Here is a 21,593-nt window from a genome sequence, read left to right as displayed (position 1 = left end):
AAATAAGTTAAAAAAAAGGAACGTTAACACACCTATAAACGCAATGTTATATAAATATATACACTAACAAACAATGACTAGCAGATCAATAATTATGACATGTGATTGATATTGATGATGAAGTAAAAAAATATCACAATATTGTAAAAGAGCAAAAATAAAACTAAACCTGTACAAGCCTTATTATACGCAACGACAAACAAAAACATATTATATATGAAGAAACTTTAAAAAAATATCCAGTCTATTGTATGCTTCACAAGATTCATTAAATATACATCGCTTTCAAGGTTCTAATATTTACAAATTAAACTATGTAACAAATAATAATAGTGTTATTATAAACAATATGTATATCGGTTTATTGTGGTCCCTTAAAAATATATAAAACATATAAACAACAAGATAAACGATTAACCGGAAGAACAAAATTTTCAATGTAGGATAACATCGAGCAATGTATATTTAATAAATGTATATAAAACATTTTTATAATAATGGTATACACTGTTATAAAATATATGCCTATACATATAAATATACGTAAAATGAAATATCAATAATATTTTATGTTACCAATACGCATTCATACTTGACACAGTATGGAACAATTACAGGATATAAATATTATAATATGTAATAACAATAACTAATAAAACTATTTCTTTTATTTTTAAATATATTAGTTGCATTTGTAGTGTATAATAAATTGAGTCGGAATTAAACGGCTATATTGTGTCAAGTATGAATTTATACACGTGTGATTAAAAATTCTACAATCACTTTTTATAGGCATTTGCTGAGGTATTAATGTTGGATCTCTGTATTATATATTTTTGCTGCATTTTTTATTAATTATATTTCTATTGTAACTATATGAAATTTTCCTTTGTCTAAAGCACCTTAGTTTGTATGTGAAATCATAATGAACAATAAATACTAATGTATAATAATATTTAAACATGTATACAGTACAGTCTGAATATATTGTAGATAACAAAACCCTTATTGTTTATGAGGCACACTGTTAAAATGTCAACAATTAATTATGTAAAAATATGAATATATGCTTAAAGTGAAATGCAGCAAAAATATAAATAAAATACTTTATATGTGTGTATATGTATACTGTGAGGAATGCATGTGACTATATTAATATTATAATATAAGAATACATATTCAATGTTTAAAATAAATATAAACCAAAGGTATCACAACATTGGTAAAATTAATATTAATCTTAAAATTATATGATTAGAAAAAAGCTCTTCTTAATACATAATCGACTTATTATTCTTGTTTTTTTTTAAATTTTCATCTAAATTTTTATTTTATATAATAATATATTATATATTATCATCAGAGTTTATAAATGCTTATAATTATCTTCTGTCAAATCACTACGGTTATATGAAAAATGAAACTAAGTCCCCCATTTAAGTTTATATCGATTTCCCTGTATATATTTCTCTTCTATCCACTGAATCAAGTGTTACAATGAAATGCTAATGAACGAATATAAAGTGTTTACACGGAAGCAATGCTTATAATCTAGAATACGCCCCAATAGTTTATAAACGTTACATGTTTTATTTATTATTCTTTTATTATCGTCAATCGCCTAGAATAAAATATCAATCGTGCACTAGTTGCAACGTTTGATTGGTATCATAACAGCGTTCGCGTAGTCACAGCCATATCATGGTGACCACCTTCATAATCCGTTTCCATATCAAAGTCATGTCAAAGTATGTATATTTAAAAAAAGATAAAAATGGCACCATAAGTATTATAATAGTTCAAAATAAATAAACCACAATGAATAAAAATGACAATTATTAGAACTTAACATTATTATTCCACAACCTAATCATCCTTAGTATAAATATAATTTTAATATTCAACTATATTATGATTAGTAGCCATTTCTTCATACAACCCTACTGTTTTTTTTATTATTTCAGAGACAACCGAGGGTTCGGCTTATGTACATTTGATCAAAACATAAGAGAACTAAATTTCACATTGATGATAAATAATAATTATTGATAGATTGAAGCCAACGATATTAGATAATCAAAACGTGTTACATTTTTGGTATTGATTTAAACTGTTTCGATTTTAGATCTGATGTCAATTGAATCGGACGAAACGTCGCCATTTGCGTTTTCGTAACCGTTAGACAAATCGTGATCGCCGTCGGAGTCAGCGGCGTTGATGGCGAGGGCGCAAGCCGCCTCCTCCGTCAAGTCTTTTTTCACTTGAATTCTGGCTTCGTTGGACAATGTCAGTTTAACGGGCACAACACTCTTACTGGACGTTAAGTTTGAACGCAGGGAATGCTGACTGAGGGTGTGGCGGCGCAAGTACAGTTGAGTCTTGAAAGAACGCGCACATAGTGGGCACGCGACTGGTTGTGACCGGTGAATGAGTCGCACGTGTTGACGCAGGTTCGACAGGTTCGAATACCGGCGACCGCACTCCGGGCAGGATACGCGCCCAGCCCCCATCAACCTGCCGCCTGCTGTGTGCCCACATACAACACCAATGGTGCAACATTTTAGTTATTTGCATACGGATGGTTTTGACATAATATATATGTATTTATATCAGTAATAACTAAAATAAATAATACACAAAATAAGAATACATAGCCAAAACCAAACGTAAGTAATTTGCAATTGCACAATCAATGTCGGCACCATAGGACCCGCCTTCTCTCATGCTTCGCATCGCAAGAATCCCGAAATGTGTTATTCGTCGTCGATCAGCATTCGAGAAAACAGTTCCTAATTAGCCAACAGGGCAAATGTACCTATACAATCTAATATACGACTAAAAAATATATAAAAAATAAAATAAAAAAAGCACAAAAACACTTATCGGTTTGAAAAGTCGGTGCAGTTGATAGTGATAATGATTTATCTCGATCGTTTAACAAATCAAAAATAAATTATATTAAAAAGTTTTGTAAATGTTTGAACAATTTATATGAATCATCATGTGAGAATGCTACAAATTTGCCCTGTTAGCTATGCAACTCACACTGCACCAACCTGCCACCACATCCTCAAAAAGCAACACGGACCGAAAACGGAACAACATAACACCAATGTTGCAACAAGTCGCTTTGGTTTATACATTTTCATCAGCATTAAGGTACCACAATAATACGAATTAAAATAAAAAACATTGCTTGCAAATCATATCTGAAACATTAAAAATATAAACGACAAAAAAAAAATATGAAAATAAACGCTATGAACAATGTTTACTAAATGTTACACAGCCATTTTATATAATAAAAATAAAACACACATAGTATAATATATAACTTACATATAAAGCAACAAATTAAAATAAAACAAACCCAAAAATCGTATGCATAATGATACACGCAAAAATAATGATAAAATATAACGGGACAGTAATCATTTGATTTTCTATTTATGTAAATGTCAGAATCCACCATTTCGGAAAGGGGAAATAATAAATTTAAACTACTTCAAAATAACATTTACATATAATTTACATATTGTAAAACATCTATGTATTTTTTCACATTAACAATTTATGTACAGTTATAAGAGTTAATGTTGCGTATTTATCTGAATATTCGTTAGTAATGAGTTAATAATAAAAATATTCAGTCTTTTATTACTAAATCGATATTATTTAGAAATCGGCATATACTGATATAAAAACCAGTATTACTAATAGAGAATATAAAAATTGTGTTTTTTAATTAACCCACATTTATTTTCTATTCAAAAATCTCCTGTTTCTGGATGGATTACATTAAGCTTCAATTTCATTATTTAGACTAAACTTTACCATAATAACATTGGAAAACTATCCGAGAGAATTTCATAAAATTCCAAAATTCTCAATTCCTTCTTCCGGGAGTGCAGGATGAATTATATTAAGCTTTAATTTTATTCTTTAGACTAAACTTTACCATAATATTATCTGACATAGGAAAACTATTGGAAAGAATTTTATTAAATTCCAAAGTTCTTAATTTCACATAATATTATAAAGAAAACGTTAATCGTGATTTAAATTAAAGTTATTTGAAATCGGAATCAGACTTATAGATTGTACCATAATATTAATGGACGTATTTTAATCAGAGTAATACCAATAGTAAAAAAATCTCAATTTCACTATTGTAAATATAATTTTGGAAGTAGAATCAATAACCACGGCAGCAGATATTTTTGCACGCTTTTTCACACTTTCCTAATTTGTGGTGGGCACATATTTATGCCATAAATTCTTTAAATATTATAGTTCAACGAATTAAAATGAATTCAGACTTAAATTATATGAAGTAACCATATCACAAAGCTCAAACGCTTACGGCACCTTCAGGTTCCCATTGCATACAGGCGATTTTCTTGATGGCATCTATAGATGTCATTTGCAGTCAAAAAGTTAACCAAAATCAAATCTGGCCTGTAAAACAGATTTTTTGACTATCTTAAAACGTGATAAATAAATCATGTTTTATATTAAAATCTTTGATTATAGTAAAATTAATTATGGCAATATGAATCATTTTAACCTTCAATAATTTTAATTAACTCATTAAACTTTAACAACTAGAAATATTAATACAAAACAAAACTTAAGAAGTAGATTGAAAAAAATCCAAAAAAGAAAAAGTATCTTTTATTTTAAATTTGACGTCCTATATAAAGATTAAAAATATTTTTATTTTGCTTAAGCCCGTTTCTATATTTTAGTAATCTTCCTATATATAGGCCAATCTGTATTGTTACTACGATACATATCTACCCATTTATATCATACACAAATAAACCCATAATACATTCTACAAATCTAATCTGGAATAATTTGGATAGGGAATTGTAGTCCTGAATGTTCGCAAATAGATTTTTCAGATATATTTACTTTGCCACCGTCAGAATAATTAAACTTTAATAATAAAAAAACAACAAGCTCAATTCAATCAACATATACATAAAAATTATTGTTATAATAATTTCATGAACACTTAAAAGTTTCTGTCAGTATTTAAAATGGTTACTAATAAATATCTCTACTTACATTCAGATTACAGTTGTTAGTATAGTAGATAAAAATTCTAGACTAAAGTTGGAGTTATTCAACGACGATTTGTGCAGTTATATTCTTTAAAATATAAACTTATTTTCATATTTTTCTTACTACATGTGTATATGTTATCTTGTTATATTTACATGTTATTCAACTACATATGAAATGTTCAGATCCAAAAGCACATTTATGTATCAAAGATTATTTTGTGAATTATTTTTATACATTTTATTTATCCTATTTAAAATAAAATTTATAATAGCCTCAAAAATAGGCAAATACTCAGATATTTTAAAGAAAAATCTGCACAATTCCCCCTTATGAACAACTACTCCTTATTTATTGTATAACTTAATTTATGAACATCATTAAAACTTCATATTACCCATAAATGCAAACAACCGTCATAATTTATCCATTTAACAAATGATAAATTTAAGGGAAGGGAAAACAAACTTAACATTGCTTGAATATCAAATGCAAATAAAATTATATCAATACTACTCATACTTCCAAATAAAGATAAAAATAAAATGTACAACACTTCAAAACTAAAACGTAATAAAAAAATTAAAAAAAAACTGATTACATAATAAAAAAAACTCTTACCTTCTACTTCGCTCTTTGTCTCCTGGCTCGTACTCGGCGCCATATCACGACCTAAAAATATGAATAGTTTATCTCGTTCTAATGTTAATATCACATTGTGATTGAAGAAAAATACCTTGGAAATTCAAAATTTTGCTAGGCAGCCCAGATTCGCTGGCGAATATTCCATCAGCACTAAACACGCGCTCTTGTCGGGTGTCATCCTCGCTGTTATAATCGGGAATTTCGATCTTGGGCTCGATCATTTCGTGGGTAAAATCAGAATTCAAACTGCCAAAATTCATGCCACCGACGGCAAATGGATTGATCTTGCTGGAGCTAGTATTTTCGTTCTCGTTTATCACGAGAGCGTTGCTGTCCATGTTGTAATCCAAGTTATCGTCGTCCTGATTGTTCAGCAATATATTGTCCTTTAGCGGGTTAGCATCGTCCGACATTTCGTAGTCATTGTTCGATCCGGTTATGGTTGATGAGTAAGCGTTATCCGACATCCCGTTGTGGGATTGATTAATATTAGATTTAAGATTCCCAGTTCTTAGTACTTTCCGACTTTGGCTGAAAAGTTTAGCAGTCTTTTGTAGGGTGTCGCTGGAACCAGCGTTTTGGCTTGTGTCTTTGGCAGTTTGCTGATGTAGCCTTCCGCAAAGCAAGTTGCGCAATTGAGACGTTTGTGATTTATTAGAGGCATTCTGAAAAAATAATTACAAACAATTACTATGAGTCATTTTTAAAATAGCATTTTCAAATACAAGATAGTACCTTAATCTCTGATTTATGATTTTTTTCCGTGGAATCTGTCAAACCCCTGATTTGCAACGCTTCGGCAGTTCTTAAAAACGATGTCAATTGTGCTTGAGCAATGTTGACCTCTCCAGCGTACATAAATTCTAACAACGCCGTAATGTGAATTAGTTCACAGTCGCGCATAAAAATGATGGGGTGTGGACAAGGATTGCTCTGTAAAATAAAAAATTTAAATATTAAAATAAGCTCATAATACGACAAATAAATATCAACAATAACTCTGTGACCTTAACATCAATTTAGGAAAGTAAAAACATTACTCAAAACATGACTTTGACCCCGTTTGTTGTTTTTTTTTACAAATTATTTCTTCAAACAACGTTTACATCCAGTATTAAAATAATCAAGTCCCATTTGAACCACTGATTTTATAAACAATTCAATCTATCATAAGCACAATGATATATCTAAGCATACGTATGTATACACAGCTAGAATATGTTTAACCAGCAAGACTTAGCAATGGCTATATGATACTAGTACGAAACAGCATAGGTGATTATGTTTTGTAATGTTTTTTGTTTGATTATGAATTATTTCGTGTTTCAAACGATAAGAAGCTATTAAACAATATTCCTTACATTCAGTTACTTCCAAAAATACTTTATACGCTGATCCTTTATTATGTTGTCAATGAGTACTAATAAAAATTAATAGGACAACTGTGTACAAAAAACTTTTTATCTCATTTATTTCTTCACTTTCATTAATATATTACCGCTTCCGGATGCCTCCTAAATTTTTATACCAGGGGCCAAAGCACCACTCGCACATTTGTTCCAATAAAATATAATCCTATATTACTTTTGAAGGTATTTACTTTCAGGATTTGAGCTTTGCGTGTTTGTATCAAGTCAGGATTCAACACTTTAAGGTTTGAGAACCCTAGGGGTGTGTGAGTTCGCAGCCAGTGAGACGCTTGGTGGAATGTAGTTACAAGTTTTATTAGATTATCGATATCGTCGGAGTCCAAGCTTAAGTATCCAGGGCTGCAAAGCTTGCTGAATAATTAGTCATGCCAATAGATGTACTCGTTTCTTAGAACAGCGAAATAGGTATACGCGTTTAGAAAGCGACATTTGCTTGATGGGCATTGTCCAAGGTCGTATACTGCAACAGGAATCTTGTGGATCCGGTGATTTATTATACCCGTGACCGTTTTGCAACAAACTTGCCTGTTATTTATGATTTTTTTCTGGTCGTAACGAGGGCTTGTGTGGTCCCAATTCTTTACACTATTGTCTTGCTTCCTTATTGATGGATGATTATTTTGGACACAGTAAGTGAACACGAGTTTTGAGAATAAACCCTTTACAAACGTGGGCATCTGTGTGATTTATTGATTCCCGTGGTCGTTTCGCAACAAAGAAATATTCTTTCAATTACGGAGAATATTTACAGTAAGAACATTTGCGTGTTATTTTTTTTTTGTCGTAACGAGGGCTTGTGTGTGGTCCTCTATTTTTGTCAATTACGATTATCCGAAAGAACCTTACGAGAAAAAAGTGCATAAAAAATTATAAATGTTTGTTTAAAATGTGACATATTTTTTTTTCTAAAAACAGATTTATCTATGTGATTTATTTATATAATATTATTGTAATTATTTCACATTTAATATTTATCTTATAATATCTCAATAATGCTTATTTTCGAAAGATTTAACTTTTGTATATTTATTATTTTCTACTCATGTTAAAAGTTACATAAATTGAATTTAAGTTATAAATGTTTATATAAATATTATAGAATAAAAAATACGTATATACTGCATAATATTATTCTACTTTGATATCCTACGCCGATAACACTACTTAGGTTAATCCCCTACAATGAGCATTATTATATTCTCCGCTTTTACTTTCAAACAATATAGGCATAATCGTTTTCGTAGCTCTAAGCCTTGGAAATATCGTATTTAACAAATAAAATATACTGATGGAAGTTGTTAAAAAATAAACTTTGGTACTACCGTTATTTCATTTTGTAATACCGGAGTATCGAAGGTCGATTTTTGCCCCAATAGTATTGCAATGCCTAGTTATAAGCCATTGTTTAATTGAAACATTGTAGTTGAAATCCAACATGTATATTTTGCCTGGATATAATAAGATCAGTCTTGATAATACACTTTGCCTATGAATATTTTAAACATTTTTACATAATAAGATTGGCTGAAAAAATCTTATTTTTATGTATAATAACAATGTAGGTAAATGAGTACAAATATTGAATTTATAATCAGTTCAAAAAACATATATATTATAGTAGTGTTAATAAGAGCTCTAAAGTTAAAGAGATAAAATCAACCATCTGACAAATATTAAAACAGATCAGTGAATCTTTATACTAAAATATTCGTTATATAATATGTATTATTTTTTTTAAATAAGCTTGTGAAAGAATTTAATTCTTTAAAGCAATTTACATGCTGAATAAGTATAGCGTTACTGAACTAGTTCTATTATGAACAGTCAGTACAAAGCAAGATTTAAAATATAATTGCATGAATCAGCTTTGACCAAAGGCATGCCGGAAAAAATTATTTACTATTTCAATGTTTTAATGTTACTTATACTAGCATACGATCGCATGCAATATTAGTGAATAACAAAATAGTTTCTCTGAATCAACAGATATATTAAGCAATATTTATTTATGTATGTAAATATATAAAGTAATAACCGTAAATTTGTCATCTCTTTTTAACGAAATAGTGCATCATATTGATTATGTATATCAAACAATATACATAATACACTACTCTCAGAAGTACGTATAATCATCATATTCGAAAATTGTTGTCTCATTATCTATCTACATACACCAAACCTTATAATTAGAGTTTGAAATATTACAAGATTTAATCGCACAATTATTGTCTTAAATATTTTTATTATTATTGCACATTGATAAATAAACTCCAATATCTTAATCATATTTGATAAAAAATAGATAAGAAATGATTATTTATAATTTAATGGTATCTCTTTAAAATATCATGATACTTGAATTAATGGTGTTTTTGAATTTGCAGTTATGTAACTATCCATGATAGTACATATTTAATATTAATATATCAATTACGGATAAAATCTAATCATTATTTTAAAGAAAGAACCATACATATAAGCTGTCATTTGATGGAAATTCACTTGATCGTGAATAAACGAGTAATCACTGCTTACATCTATTTACACAGATTTATACCATTTCGCATCTAGTAATTTAAGTAATCTCAATCATCTCGGCAGAGATGCTTTTATTACTCAATATGTGTAACTTTACGTTTATCAATATTTGATAATCACGCTTGTTGGCTCTTGAAGTTGAATACCGAAAAAATAAAGCTTCATGGTTCATTTATTAATGTCTTAAATATTAAAGCCAAACTTTAATCAATATATAGGCAAAGTAATGCTGGCAATCCTTAAATATGTTAAAGATAGGTTATAAATAAGAACTAAAACTTGCTGAAATCTCTCTAATAAACCTTCATTTGCCTTCTGATTCCCCTAAATGCGATTCATTATGTGACTCATTCCTAATTCTTACAGTGTATCATCGACAACTAAAAACTTAGGTTTATCATACATATATGTTCTTATTGATTAGTTGCTCAATGGTTGACTAATTTTGGCAACCTTCTATAATATTTCAAAACATACTTATTTGTACAAAACAATTGATTTGTTAATTTCTACACAATTGGGAAACAATCCTATAATGGATTCAATACAATTACATTGTATATTAACAAAAAATTACGATCTTGTATCAAATTAAGAGAAAATTATTTTAATACAACTTATTAGTTGAAATTTATATATCATCTTGAAAACTAATAGTATGCAGTGAGCATTTACAGGTGCCTTTATCGTGTAGCCATATAGTATGATTATTTCATATAATTTAAGGTAATTTAAAGTACCTATAGGAACCCACCGCGTACAAGCGATGCGTGACGTAGCATGCATAGATGCTATCTGTTGTGAAAGGGTTAAACATGTTCGATGGTTATCATTTGTTTCCAAGTTTGATACCATGCTCCCATATTTTTTTGAATAGGCTATAAGATATATTTCATGGAAAACAATATTATAGTGGCTAATTTAAATGAAAAAATCCAAAATTTGGAGAAACTTTATTGACTATGATTAATTACTTCTATATTTTTCCATACAGCATAACACGTTTAGTAAACATGATGAATATAAGAAAAAAAAATTACAATGTCCACTGAATAGGCAGTGGAAACTGTTGAGCCAAAAAAAGGTAGAGTAGAAAGCATTGATAAGGAATCAAAAGTCTACCCTTATAACAAAATTCCCAACGTGACTTGAGATTATTTAACAGCCTTTTAACGTAAAGATATAATTTTAGATGAATATTTATTAAACAACACTGCTTTTCGATGTAGCATTTAAAAATAATCTTGCTACAAACTTTATCAGAAAGTGTCGAAAAGAGTTGATATAATTTTAGATAAAAATTTCGCGAGTAACACATTTTAAATGGGTAAGTCGTTATTAATGAATCAGATATCAATATTATCTACTACAATCCTCCAAAACCACATAAATGGGTAATCTGAGTATATGATTTAGCTGAATCTACCACACCTTAAAATGTATGATTTATTCGATAAGTATTACACAAAAGACAACTATAAATTAAAAATGTTAAATCATGCTGGTATTTATTATTTAAATGTTAATTTTACTAATTATAAATAACATGTCAAATACCATTAGTGTTGAGAATTGTAGTGATTTATAACTGGTAAACAAAGAAGTGTTTAAGGAACATATTATTTGCTTCTGGTGGTTTTCAGGAATTTGGTAGATAATTACAATAGTTAACTGGATCATAACAGCTAGTGTCAATATTAGGTATGAAATAATTTCTTAAGCTTAAAAATAATGTTGACCACAACTGCTGTATGACATAGGTAATACTTATTCAAAAAAACCGGAAAGGAAAGCAAGAAAACGTAAAATCCTACAAAAAAATTTTTTTTTTGTATTTTATGTTGTGCTATATATCACAAATAAACCTCATCAAAAACGGTAGTAACTCCTATGTAGACAAATGTATATAAATAAAATGTTTATGTAAAACTAAGGAAGCATTTTAAACTAGGCCAGAGGTCGGCAAAGTGCGGCTCCGGAGCCGCATGCGGCTCTTTGGCCCCTTAAGTGCGGCTCTGGCACAAATATCCACGGGCATTCGCACCAGATTTAAAAAACAAGAAAATATGGAGCTCTAAATTCGAACGTCTTTGTGTTGATTTGGAAAATTATAATAAAGGTTTGCTAAATTAATAAATAGATTTGGCTCTCAATTTTTTTTTAATCGTTGTAATGTACATATTTGGCTCTTTGGCTAATAAGTTTGCCGACCACTGAACTAGGCCAAAAAGGATTTTTTCAAATATAGACATTTAAAGAATAAAACTCTGCTTTCATAAATATTCTTCAAATACAAACAATCAAAGAACAAAGCTTTACTTTATTTTTTTACTTTCATTTCAATACTAAAATTGCGATTCATAAATCTTGACAAGAGCAATGTAACATATAACACAAAATGAACAATGTGAGTGATGAACGGGTGCGATTTAACAGGAAATTATTTTAAGAGACATGTGCATTTAAATAAATACTTTGCTTTATAGAACGAATTGTTTGTGCATTTATCTAAGGTAAATCTTCGCATTTTTCTTCGGATAAGAATTCGTTGCAGAATTATTCATGGGATGTTGACTGTTCTAACCGATACCAGCTCGATATCGCTAGCTCGCACTCAATCTATCCAACAGTAACGAACAAACAATTTATTTTATACATTACGCATTTAAATTGTCATGATGAACCACCGATTGTAACAATCAACTTACAAAGTGTTTTAATTTGACCCAAGTTCTTAGCTTCTTATTATTACTCTAAAATGACGTTGATAAGTCCAGTTTCACCATTACTATACTATAAAGTAGGAGTCCTTAGAATATTTAAGAAATAAGTTAAGTGGGTTGGATGAAAAAATATTCTTATTGGAATCATATTTGAACATATGTATATATACATCTATATAATTCTTTTGTCAATGATCCCCGTATCTTTAAAAATTCTATAACCATTATTTACCATTTATGGATTTTGCAGAGATCTGAATATATCTTTTTGGGGCCAGACAAAAAGCGACCGCAGACTACATTGTGGCCAACGAGCCATAATTTGCAAATCCTTGCTGAAAGGTATACCTTTATGGGCTCTATGTATGACACAAAGTTAACGTCTGATTGAATAAATATATTCCAGAAAGGTTACATTTATTTCAGAAAGAAAACAACTATAAAAATATATATAAAACTTTTGTCAATATGTTCAGTAACTTTTCAAAAGAAAATTACACAAGCATTTAACAATTTATTATAGAAAAAGAAGACAAAATAAATGAAGCAGACTTTGTTCATTCTTTACTCCTCTACCATTACAATTTTAAATTGAATATATTTTTTCATGTTTTAATTGTTTTTTTAATTCTGATATGTTATTTTTAAGAACATATAATAATTCCGATGAAGCAACTCGATGTATCCTAAATAGTAGTTGTGTAACGTGAATTGGCATTTTTTATATACATATATAAGACAGTTACATATTTTATTTCAACGGCGATTTAAAAAACTGTCTAACTTCAACCAGACTTCTTTTATAGGAATTTTAAGTTTTATAGCATGTCATTTTTCATTTCATTTCTCTTATGCGGTCCTCCTGTCTTTGTTAATAATTTAAAAAGTTATTTATTGTCAATATTATTTGACTGGTGTTGAATCGTGTGTTGTATCGTTGTTTGTATCTTCATCACTCATCTGTACATTATCTTCGTATATCTCCATAAATTCTTCAGTAGATATTCTTTCTTGTGGGTTTTCAATTAGCTATTATATAAAAAGATTAGTTATAATATTAAAAGTTTCACTAGCACCTATCTTTTACAAATTGTGGACAGGACTTTCCCCAAATCTTTGACGTTATATCCAATACAGTTTGCAAATTTGGCTTCATTATGTGGCGCGTGTGGTAAGGGACAAGCGGAAGAAATCTTATATGAGCGGGATCATCCGTAAGGGGTAGAAACATATGATAAACATATCTGTGAATTGTTTTATCGTAAAATGGTAGTAACCTCTTCTACACCTATGTATATAATTTAATAGACATGGAAGTATATATATTATTACATTTAAAATGTTTTTTAAGATGTTAATTAAATATCAGTTACACTTAATTTTTGCACTTTTCTTTCTTTCTAAGTTTTAAATCTAATTAGTTATAATGTTACACATTACTAAAAACTATTTAATAAATTACTACAACTTCTAGGCTTTAGCCACGTTTTTGGACTATGCTACTTTATATTTTTATTTAAATACATATATTTTGACGTTTGATCAGTCAGCTGATGGTAAGGGAATAATTATGAATCATGCGATTTTTTTATTTGGCCATAACCAAAAATATATTTATTTAAATTTAAAATACCAGGAGGGTTTGCATCGAAGTTGTTTAGGCCAAACCCGACCAGGCCATATGTTATTATGACACGATAAGGACGATATTACGAGATAGTCACCTTGAAGAGTTCCTTGAAGTAAGGACTGCAGGCGGAGAGCACGACCTTGTGCGCCTGCAGGCGGCGACCCTCGCACGCGAGGGTCACGTCCACGAAGTCTTCCTGTTCGCGCAGAGCCTCGAACTGGCTGGTGATGTTGGCCTGGAAGTTGTTCCAGCGCAGGCAGAACTGCTGCTCGCCGCCCGACATGATGGCGCCTCCTTTCCGATCGTCTCTGCGTCTCTGCGTCTTAGAGTCTCAGCCCCTCATTTCGTGCGCGGCGAACGGCCTCGGCCGCCGCTATTCACTATTGACTATTCCGACGAGAAAATCCTCGCCGAGGGCATGCCCGCGCGAACGGAACTTACGACCAAACTGACAATCGATTTGTTATTTCGTAAGGTTCTGCGGAGCATTGCGGCGCAATGTGACTAAGGGGAAACTTCATTTATTACAATAAATATTTTGTAAATAAATTCAAATACCTTAAAATAGAGCATACTATAATATACAAGCAATTTTAGTGTAACATTATTCGGATATATCTTCCTACAAAAATCTAGCGGCAACTATTACCTCTCTATTTTTCAATAAACGTGTGCTATAAAATTGTATAAATCTACATTTAATTAATTTTATCAAAAATTAAAAACATGTTGATAGACCACACTTAATTTTGTACACTTTTTTAATTTCGTGCTTCGTTTCGAGTGCGATTTTCATAATCTATATTATGAGGACTGTTTTTTACAAATGTTATTGTAATTCATATAAATATTATCACTTCTGATTTATTTCGATATGGCTAATAATTTTATAATGGAAAAAGCAGCTGAGACATTTATTAACCGCTATATGTTTGTATTCGTATATGTAGTCCCGCTGACTGGTATTTATTGTAAGCCAGTGAGCAACCATTGACGTGAAATCTTTTTTTTTTTAATTAAAATGCCTGACGTTTTTCTGATCTTTCAAAGCCCTGTTAAGACGACATTCCCAAAAAAGTTAAGACCATAGGAACTCTTTGAAGAGGAAAGTCACTTATAACCTATAATAAATAAAAGCAACGCTAGCAATATGTATAAAAAAGGCAGGCATTCACATATGGTGACCAAGTTTAAGGGTCAAAGGGCACCTACGCAGTAATATTTTATAAAATTAAAAAATTATATCATAGTTGCAATCAGGGCTGTGGAGTCGGAGTCGGAGTTGCAGTCGTGGAGTCGTGCTGTTTTGGCCGTAGTTGGAGTCGGAGTCGGAGTAGTGAAAAATGAGCGACTCCGATCAGTTTTTTTTATAAAATGCATTTTTTTTAATTATGAAATTTTAATTACGTAATAATGAATGTTTATAGTGTATGAATAGTAAACGTGTAGAAGAACACCAAAAATACCTGATAAAATATTATTTTTTTGAGTCGGAGTCAGAGTCGGAGTGGAGTCGTGTTGTTGCTAAATATCGGAATTGGAGTCGGAGTCGGAGTCGTGTTTTTTTTAACGACTCCACAGCCCTGGTTGCAATACTATAATTTTGTGCTGAATTTTTTTTTAATCCTAGTGAAATAAATACGAATTTATTGTGCACATTTCATAAAATATGTTTGCAATAAAAATACTGTAGCATTAAAACTAATAACATTATTTTGTATACGTGATCACTGTAGCGCTCATGTAACCCTGATGTTTTTAAAACTTAAAATTTGTTTTGCTTGTTAATTGATATTTATTTTTGTACCTAATAAAAAATATTATTTAATTTTAATATTTTTATGTCATGACGTGTCATGATAAAAAAAATAACTTAAACAAATATTTCTTCCTTATTCACTTTCTAAATTTAAATGCACAAAAAATCATTTAAATCCATATAATAAGAAAAATATTTCAAAATAGAAAATGGTAAGAAAATGAGAAAGCTAGGGTGAGGTGTCTCACGCTTTGGCTCGCTCTGACGCATGCACGGCGTTTCAAACGTGCGTCAGTATTTATTTGCCTGTCGTCGGAAGATTTACGTCAAAGCGCAGAATATTCCTGCGCTTCTCAAATATTTTTCGACTAGTTTATTTAATATTTGAACTTTGTTAAATGATTTTAATTTTAACTAACTTTAGTTTTATTAATATTTATAGCGATGGCCGAAAGATATAATGAATCCAATGAGTCGGATCTCGAATTTGAAGATCTCGAATTTCTCTCGGATAACGAAAATGTGATTGTAATGTTTGAATCGGAATCAGACGAAGATTATTGCAATTACGAAGTAAGTACATTTCACATTTACATTTGAAATTATTATATATTATAAAAGCAGTAATAACAAATTTTCATTATTTATAGTTTATATCAAATATACCAGATTTACCAGAGTGTAATGAACACACGGAACATCCGTATAATGTAATATGATATCAACATTTTGTTACGATAAAAAAATATGACAAATAAATCTTTCTTCGTTTTGGTTTTTGTTTGGTTTTGCTGATAACATGTGTTGGCGTTTTATGTTCTAAAAAACTTTACATGGTTACCAGAGTTCCGCAAAGTTTTGACCATAAAAAATAATCATATACATATATGGTATATAAATAACCCACCTCGGAGCTATGATTTTTTATATTTTTTTATATTTGCTAGCTAACGCTTATAATATATACGGTTACGATACGTACTACATATTATAGAGATATTTAAAGAGTTCCAAGTCCTTTTTAACGACAGGAAGTACTCTGCTTCACAAGATTCCAGAACATGGAGTAATACTGGAAAATGCGTTAAATTATTAAAGTGACTAACATTTCGGATATCCTCGAAATCAGTTCCCGACACCTTATCGCCAACGTTGGTGAAACACGTACTAAATTTTGATTTCTGATCTTACATATCTTTAAGTCTTCGGAGGAAAAAAACTATTGACGATGATGAAAAGTAGCCAGTTTTCGATTAACCAAGCCACGGGGACTCTAGTTCTTTTGTCAGGACAAGGAATACGCACTTGTATTATACAAATACTTTAAAATTCCAATCCTCAAACTTTATATATGTTGCATAAAACCTTTTCCGTCATTATTTTTCATCCCAAGTAAATTAGCAGTCATAGAACCCTTCATGCTCATTTTTAATTTGTTTACGTATCGTTATAAAAACGAGAAAAAGAGAGAGAGAGAGAGAAAAAGAAGGTAAGAGAAGAGAAGTTTCACTACACATTAAACTTTTTTGCATAATGCTCGTTATTGTATATTCCTAAGTATTTTAATTAATTTTTACACCAGTAGTGTTGATAAATTAATTCACTTAATTCTTATTTAAAAGTTAAAAAATAATACAAATCTATTATCAACTTTTTTTATAACTACATATGTTGCGACCTCTCCCCTTTGGAGATGGCCGTCTTTTCTTCTCGAAGGACCACCGTCTCTCGACGGAATTAAACGCCTCTAACCATAGAAATGCTTTATTATCAGAGTTTACATCCTCAGAATCCTTGCTGACGCACGACCATACGCCGTGACAGCGGAGGCGTCTTCAGGTTATTTATACACAAAAAACCACGCACGGCCGTAACACACTTTTATTCGGCCATGCATAAATATATGTAAAATTGTCGGAACAACATATAATAAAATATATTGTAAAAATAACAAAGTTTATTTTTAATAATTATAAAAATTATTAATTAATTTATCTCTGATTGTAATAAATCCTTACAAGCGTGTAGATGAGGCCAAACTATTTTTAATTTTCAGCCCATACAAATTTAGATTTCGACAGGTGGCAACATCGAGTTCTGTCACTTGAGCAAAGAGTCATGGATTTTGATTTTTAAGAAAGGCGCATTTATCAATGAAAATTGACGCAAAGTTATTTAAAAATAGCTCAAAATGGTAATTTAACTACTAATCGTTGTGTTTCAAGCAAAGCATCCATTTTGTATTTAGGTTAAGAACTTATTTATAGATGCTGATATAAATAACAAGTATCTAGGTTAACCTAATTTTCCGACTATGCGGATAAGCAGTAATTTATGCTAATTCAATTGGCGCTCATATCTAGTAGATTTGCATCTATTCTGAATCATAATGTTTTCTTGACGTTTTAAACATTATGTTGAAATGTCCCAAAAATGTTTTTTTTAATATTTAATTACTGTACATTTCAGGCGTTTCTCGGAGCCCAATTGGTCATTACACTCGTTATGGTATCAATTATACAAAAAATAGGACCGCATTACTCCTTTGCGAGATGGATTCTGTGTTCGACTGGACTCTTCCGGTACTTGTATCCCACAGATAATGAATTGAAAACTTTAGCCGGCGTTCCTAAAGACAAACCTAAACAAAAGAAAACTAATAAACTAGGCGAGAATGGAAAAGTAGATACGTTTCACGTTCCTCGCAGTCTTGAGATTCAACTAGAAACTGCTAAAGTTTCTCCGTTAGACGTAATCCATCTCAGATATTACACTGAATATCAATGGCTAGTAGACTTTTCAATATATTGTGCCATTGTTTATACATTAACGGAGGTATGTTTGTACATTTTCATACTTATAACCATAAAAAATAATATTAATATTATATATTTTCTTTCAGATTTATACTTATTACTTTCCATTGAAGGATGAACTAAATCTTAGTATGATGTGGTGTGTTTTAGTCATCGGATTTTCATTGTATGTTTTTTATTTTGTTTATATTTATAAAATTTAAATATTGATTGATTTTTATGTTTTTATAGTAAAATGCTGGTAACTTTAACTAGACAATACTTTACTGGTGAAGAATCCATTGGAGAGAGATCCACGTGTATTGTAGCTGGTTGTGCGTATTTACTCATTGCTATGATGGTAATGATCGTGGACGAACGAACCCTCGAGGTCGGTCTAGAAAAGGCTTATACTAGTTTTAATGAAAGTGCTTCAATATTTTTAAACAATCAAGGAATGTCTTCATCGTAAGTATGATATAATATAATTTTTTTTTTTTTTTTTTATTAACCGTACGTTTTTACAGAGGACCTGCTTCTAAATTGATAATAAAATTATTCATCGCTCTCTGGTGTGGCTTAATTGGAGCTCTTTTCACATTTCCCGGTCTACGAATGGCCAGGATGCATTGGGATTCATTAAAGTATTGAATTCAATTCACGGAGCTATCTTAAAATGAATTAATTTAGTACTAATTACTGTTCATGTTCTAGTTATTGCAAAGAAAATAAAATGCTACAATTATTGTTGAACATTAGCTTTGTAATGCCGTTCATTTTGGTGATCTTATGGATCAAGCCAATAGCAAGAGATCATTTAACAGAAAGAACGTTTTCCGGTATGACGAAACCACTGTACGTATATTTTAAATGAATTATTCAAATAAGTGTAAATGAAACATGTTTTTTTTTCATTACAGTCTAACAGAAAGTGCCTTTGATACTCTTAGATTAATTTTAATAGCAATAACAGTCATTTTGAGAATGGCCCTGATGCCAATTTATCTCCAAGCTTATCTGAACATGGCTTACAATCGCTTGGAAGATCAAAAAAAAGAAGCCGGGAGAATCACAAATGTAGACTTGCAGAAAAAAGTTGGTTAAATACATAATAAATACACATTCCTCAATATTTCGATTACAAAACTATATTTTATTTTAGATTGCTGCAGTGTTTTATTATTTATGCGTCGTTACTTTGCAATACGTAGCGCCGATCATTATGTGCCTATATTTTGCGTTGATGTACAAGACCTTAGGAGGTTTTTCATGGCTGGGATTATTTTCTGAGACGTTGCAAGGTGACGAATGCGGACTTGAACCTCCATCTAATACAGGTCCAAACGATGACACCGAAGAGCAGACCTTGGTGCAGTCAGTGCAGCATTTTCACTTAGCTTTAGAGAACCTGAAAGCTGTTAGTGCTGATAAATTATATTTTTGATTCAATATATGTTTTTATCTGTCGTTTTGATAATATTTTTAATCTTTACAGGTTTTTACAACAGACGTATTTAAGGGTGTTTTCGGATTTGGCACGTGGTGGACGTGCTTTGCATGGTTTGCTTCCAGCTCCATGGGATTGGTTTATCAATCTTATTTTAGAAAATCATAATAGGATCTTTTGCAATGTAAATCATATTTTAGATATGATTATGAGCCATATTTAACTAAATTATTATCGTTTTTTATTTGGACATCTACGGTAATCCGTTAACTATCAATTGAAAGTTTGCTTTTTTGGAACTAAGGTTTGAATTGGATTGAACATATGCACAGTAAACATACGATTTGTGATAACAAAATATAACGAGAGGAGTTATTACTGTGCATTCAGTTAAATTTCTGACAATACAATATTTTTAAAATTTTATTTATAGTTAAATAAATATATTTTTACAATATTTTTTCATATACAATTTGTTGAATTGTGTTGATTTTTTTATGAATGTGTTTTATAGTTTTAAGAAACATTTATCTTTTTGCTAGTCTCATTTATTTGTTAGTTTTATATGAATGTGATTGTTTTACGCACATGGAATGCAATCGTATTGAAATGTATGAATGTAAATTCAGTTTATAATATAATTATTGTTTTCAACACTTTCAAACAATTTCTTTTTGGTATTAATTTATATTTATATACTATAAACAACATTTCAATGATTTTTATTAAGCTAATTAGTTTCTAATGAGTCCAAGTTATACTTTTTATTGATTTAAATTGTATATATTTTTAATAATATATTTGTAAATATGTTTGTATTTTAAATAAATCAATTTAAAAGTATATTTTATGAAGTTTTCTTATATATTGATGGTAGACAACTGAAAAATGAGATTAAATGTAAATGGTCAGTATTTCGACGTTGAGTAGTACTGCATGTTATAACTTTTATAGAATTTTCTAGATAGCATTCGAGTGTCCAACCATTTTATGCCGTTATTTTGAGTCTTCACATGATAGTTGTGCTTTTATGACTGTTGTCATGAAAGCGGGAGTCATATGTTATATTATTACTTAATATTGTATTTTTTGCTCAAAACAGAATCAATGTAACCTTTGTTATGCTTTTGTTAATGCAGGTGGAGATAAAATAATTCAGATGCAGGAAAAATGTGACCGGCGCGATAGACCAGTTGTATAGTAAGTGACTAATATCTGAAAAACCTGGGTTAAAATTTCATAAGAACCATAGTTTTTTACAATTTTTAACTTGCCGATTATCATATTAGTTTTTCCTAGAATTTCCTAATCTCACAGACAAATAATTAAAATTGAGCTAGGCTGTATAGTAACATCTATTAACACTTTATCTACCGCTCACGCCAATTGGCGTCCTGAGTGTGCCGAAAGTTAAACACCGCAGACGCCAATTGGCGTCCTGTGTATGTTTTCGTTTCCATGTAAAATTAAAAATATATGTTTAGTGTTTTATTTGCTTTTGTTTTAAGAGATGACTAAATAAATGTATGAATTTTCATTTTATTTTAATTTTT

General features: G+C 30.2%; 2 protein-coding genes across 3 annotated transcripts in view; one reads left to right on the top strand and one right to left on the bottom strand.

Moving 5' to 3' along the window:
* The window catches only part of LOC148229808 (uncharacterized), a 92,074-nt gene extending 77,545 nt beyond the window's left edge, over positions 1 to 14,529 (bottom strand). The window contains exons 1-5 of one of the 2 annotated variants that reach the window (XM_088197929.1): positions 14,134 to 14,489; positions 6,451 to 6,648; positions 5,807 to 6,380; positions 5,692 to 5,742; positions 1,839 to 2,524 (exon numbers count right to left, since the gene is read on the bottom strand). In XM_088197929.1, coding sequence (XP_088054055.1) covers positions 2,106 to 2,524; positions 5,692 to 5,742; positions 5,807 to 6,380; positions 6,451 to 6,648; positions 14,134 to 14,322 — 1,431 coding nt within the window. In that variant the 5' untranslated portion in view covers positions 14,323 to 14,489 and the 3' untranslated portion in view covers positions 1,839 to 2,105. Of the gene's footprint in view, positions 1 to 1,838; positions 2,525 to 5,691; positions 5,743 to 5,806; positions 6,381 to 6,450; positions 6,649 to 14,133 lie in introns of those variants that run through there. The other variant, XM_088197928.1, reaches the window with a different exon arrangement.
* Positions 14,530 to 17,857: 3,328 nt separating this feature from the next.
* Positions 17,858 to 20,789, top strand: emei (transmembrane protein 161-like emei). The gene is made up of 9 exons (XM_088196727.1): positions 17,858 to 17,992; positions 18,268 to 18,633; positions 18,701 to 18,780; positions 18,846 to 19,061; positions 19,121 to 19,237; positions 19,308 to 19,448; positions 19,514 to 19,688; positions 19,756 to 20,010; positions 20,089 to 20,789. Exons 1-9 carry the CDS (start codon positions 17,990 to 17,992, stop codon positions 20,206 to 20,208), a joined length of 1,473 nt encoding a protein of 490 aa, XP_088052853.1. The 5' UTR covers positions 17,858 to 17,989; the 3' UTR covers positions 20,209 to 20,789.
* Positions 20,790 to 21,593: the final 804 nt, after the last annotated feature.

This window comes from Plectrocnemia conspersa, unplaced genomic scaffold (assembly GCF_051122295.1).
Source record: "Plectrocnemia conspersa isolate PC_06_02 unplaced genomic scaffold, ASM5112229v1 ptg000011l, whole genome shotgun sequence".
Taxonomy (NCBI): Eukaryota; Metazoa; Arthropoda; class Insecta; order Trichoptera; family Polycentropodidae; genus Plectrocnemia; species Plectrocnemia conspersa.
The sequence above is the reverse complement of the archived record's forward strand: the minus strand, read 5'-3'. Positions and strand labels throughout refer to the sequence as shown.

Excerpts from the sequence above, each read along its gene's own strand:
- emei (XM_088196727.1), top strand. Across the intron at positions 19,062-19,120 it reads AATCAAGGAATGTCTTCATC|AGGACCTGCTTCTAAATTGA; the intron begins GTAAGTATGATA and ends ACGTTTTTACAG. Across the intron at positions 19,238-19,307 it reads ATGCATTGGGATTCATTAAA|TTATTGCAAAGAAAATAAAA; the intron begins GTATTGAATTCA and ends TTCATGTTCTAG.